Source organism: Orycteropus afer, unplaced genomic scaffold, assembly GCF_000298275.1.
Source record: "Orycteropus afer afer isolate SDZICR_OR568_19922 unplaced genomic scaffold, OryAfe1.0 scaffold00140, whole genome shotgun sequence".
Classification (NCBI taxonomy): domain Eukaryota; kingdom Metazoa; phylum Chordata; class Mammalia; order Tubulidentata; family Orycteropodidae; genus Orycteropus; species Orycteropus afer.
This window is the reverse complement of record NW_006921727.1, coordinates 6,303,770-6,306,739: the sequence shown is the minus strand read 5'-3', so window position 1 is coordinate 6,306,739 and position 2,970 is coordinate 6,303,770. Positions and strand designations below refer to the sequence as shown.

The following is a 2,970-nucleotide window of genomic DNA, read 5'->3' as shown; positions in this document are numbered from 1 at the left end:
ATCTCTCAATTAGTTCCAGTAGATTTTTGACTGAGTCTCTTGGGTTTTCTAGGTAGAGGATCATCTCATGAGAAAATAGGGATAGTTTGATTTCTCCCTTACCAATATTGATGCCTTTGATTTCCCTTTCTTGCCTTACAGCCCTGGCTAGGTCTTCCAGTACAATGTTGAATAGAAGTGGTGATAGCAGGTATCCTTGTCTGGTCCCTGTTCTCAAGAGGAATGGTTTCAGTCTCTCTCCATTGAGAATAACGTTGGCTGTTGCTTTTGCATAGATGCCCTTTATTATGTTGAGGAATGTCCCTTCTATTCCTATTTTGCTGAGACTTTTGATCAGGAATGGGTGTTGGATTTTATAAAATGCCTTTTCTGCATCATATTGATATGATCATTTAGTTCTTCTCCTTTGTTTTATTTACATGGTGGATGACGTTGATTGTTTTTCCAATGTTAAACCATCCCTGCATACATGGTATGAACTCCACTTGGTCATGATGAATGATTTTCTTGATATGTTGTTGGAGTCTATTGCCTAGGATTTTGTGGAAAATTTTTGCATCTATATTCATGAGGGATATTGGTCTTTAGTTTTCCTTTTGAGTGATGTCTTTGCCTGGTTTTGGTATCAAAGTTATGCTTGCTTCATAAAATAAGTTAGGGAGGATTCCATCCTTTTCCATGATTTGGAATAGGTTGAATAGGATTGGTATCAGTTCTTCTAAGAGGGAATTTGTTAAAGTTTCCTTTATTTGGTTAAAAATATTTGAGGACATTGGTCACTTACTGTGCCTACCAAGATATTTCATAATAAACATATTATTTCGGAGCACAATCTTTTTTTCTAGTCTAGCAAAAATCTTAAGTTAATGGTTCTCAATTTTGTTTCTCAGCCACATACATAATGTGTGAAGTTCACACTGCCACACACACAATTCCATGAATTTTTACAGATAAATATTGTGCAATAAAATAAAAATAAGGCAAATAAAATAGAAATAAGGTTTAGCTCATTCTTGTTTTCCTGTATTTAACTATATCTTCACCTCCTATCTTTCCAATATAGAAAGACATATCACTTTATTGGATGACAGTAGGAGTGTTACTATAGCCAAAATCTTGAATGTATTGTAGTATACATTCTAAAGGTAATCACTCATACTATTGAGTGCATTACAGACAGCTATAAATTATTTCTGCACTATTTAAAATTGATCATGATATAATCTGAACACTCTGGACCCAGTATTATTAGGTAAATAACAAAAATAAAAGCCACCATGAAGGGGAAAAAAAAACAAAGGAAAATAAGAAAACAAAAACATAATCAACAACAAAACCTGTTTTATCCCCCTAATCTGGGATTAAATAATATCTTCTTAATGAAAGAAGCTTGGCTACTATCACCTGGTGGTCAAGCCTGGTACATGTTATTACTTTTCTGAGTAAAGATTTAGACTTTTACATTAATAATAAATAAATAAAATTAATAATAATATCATGTATAATATAATAATATCATGTATAATATGTATAATATAATGTAAAGAGCTCTGGTAGTGTAGTGCTTAAGGTACTTTAACCAGAAGACAGGTGGTTCAAACCCACCAGCCACTCCTTGGAAGGAAGGTTGGGCAATCTACTTCTGTAATGATACTGCCTCAGAAACCCAAGGAGGGGTCACTATGAGTCGGGTCCAACTCAATGGCACATAACAACAACAACATAATATAATGTGTGTAATAATAATAATGTTATGCTAAAATAAACAGCTCAAAATTTTCTACAATATTTGCAGATAAACAAATAATTTGAGAATGAAAAATGGCCTTTATAATTTTTAACCTTTAAAATGATTGCTTGGCAGTCACAGTTAAAGGCACAGTTAGATTACTCCTTACAAAGGCCATACAATATTCTACTATTGGGATTTTACATTCAGAAATTGATTTTTTTTTTCTCTTTAGGCAAAGATTGAAATTATATTAACTCTGTTCAAAAATATAAGCACATAAGTATGTTCATAAAATATTTAAAATGTCATACCATTAACATTTACTTTTACTTTTATATAGAACCTGCAGGATAACCAGTCAAACAAGAAATGCTTCATCAATACAAAGACCTGGCAGCTTAATGATTCAATAAAAGTCACGGATCATCAACAATCATTTTCATTAAATCAAATCTTTATAGCCAGTCTACAGAATATTCTACCTATACTCAATAAGAAAAATGTTAAAATGGATTTAATGATACTGTATCACTAAGTATATTAATGTACATATGGTATAATAATATGGTAAAATGATGCTAGATTTTTTTTAACTCTTCAAGTAAAAATATAGTGTTATATGTTATAACATTGGTATGGAGTTAGTCTCCCTTATGCACAAAAAATCTTAACCATGTTATATTTTGCATAATTAGCTTCATTATAAACATGAATCCACATACAATTAATTAGTTACATCATAATGACATAGTATAGTTAGGAGGGTTTTTTCCTGATCAGTTTTATAAATTTCCATTTATTTGCCAGAAGGGAAGTGTTCAACTAATGAATGAAAATATCTAGTATATTTGCTATTTGCGTATTCTTACTCAATTTTATAGCATTAGTTGAATCATTACATTAGCTTTAAGTTCCTTGACATACTTGGTTAAGTGATTGGTCTTAAAAATAGAAATGGCATCTTGGGAATTTTATAATTTAAATATCGTTGACTTTTATATTTTTGTCTTGATGTCTTTATTTCATACCCACAAGATGTGAAATAATTACAATGGCTGAAAAAATCTATGTGTATTTCAATAATTATATATTTTATTTGTGAATTTAATTTATTCTTTGCTAATTATTATGACTTCTACAATAGTAATACTATCATTTCTAAATGCTCCATGAAACTTCCTATATTTTTGCCTGATTTAACCCCAAGGTATAATTATGATTAGAAAATTTTGAAATGT

The 2,970-nt window shown here is 30.6% G+C and overlaps 1 protein-coding gene across 1 annotated transcript in view; it reads left to right on the top strand.

Moving 5' to 3' along the window:
- The window catches only part of GFRAL (GDNF family receptor alpha like), a gene marked incomplete at its 5' end in the record, with an annotated part of 82,325 nt that extends 80,180 nt beyond the window's left edge, over nt 1-2,145 (top strand). The window contains one exon of the mRNA XM_007945631.2: nt 2,073-2,145. Within this exon, the coding sequence (XP_007943822.2) occupies nt 2,073-2,145 (73 nt within the window). The remainder of the gene's footprint in view (nt 1-2,072) is intronic.
- Between the last annotated feature and the right edge of the window lie 825 nt (nt 2,146-2,970).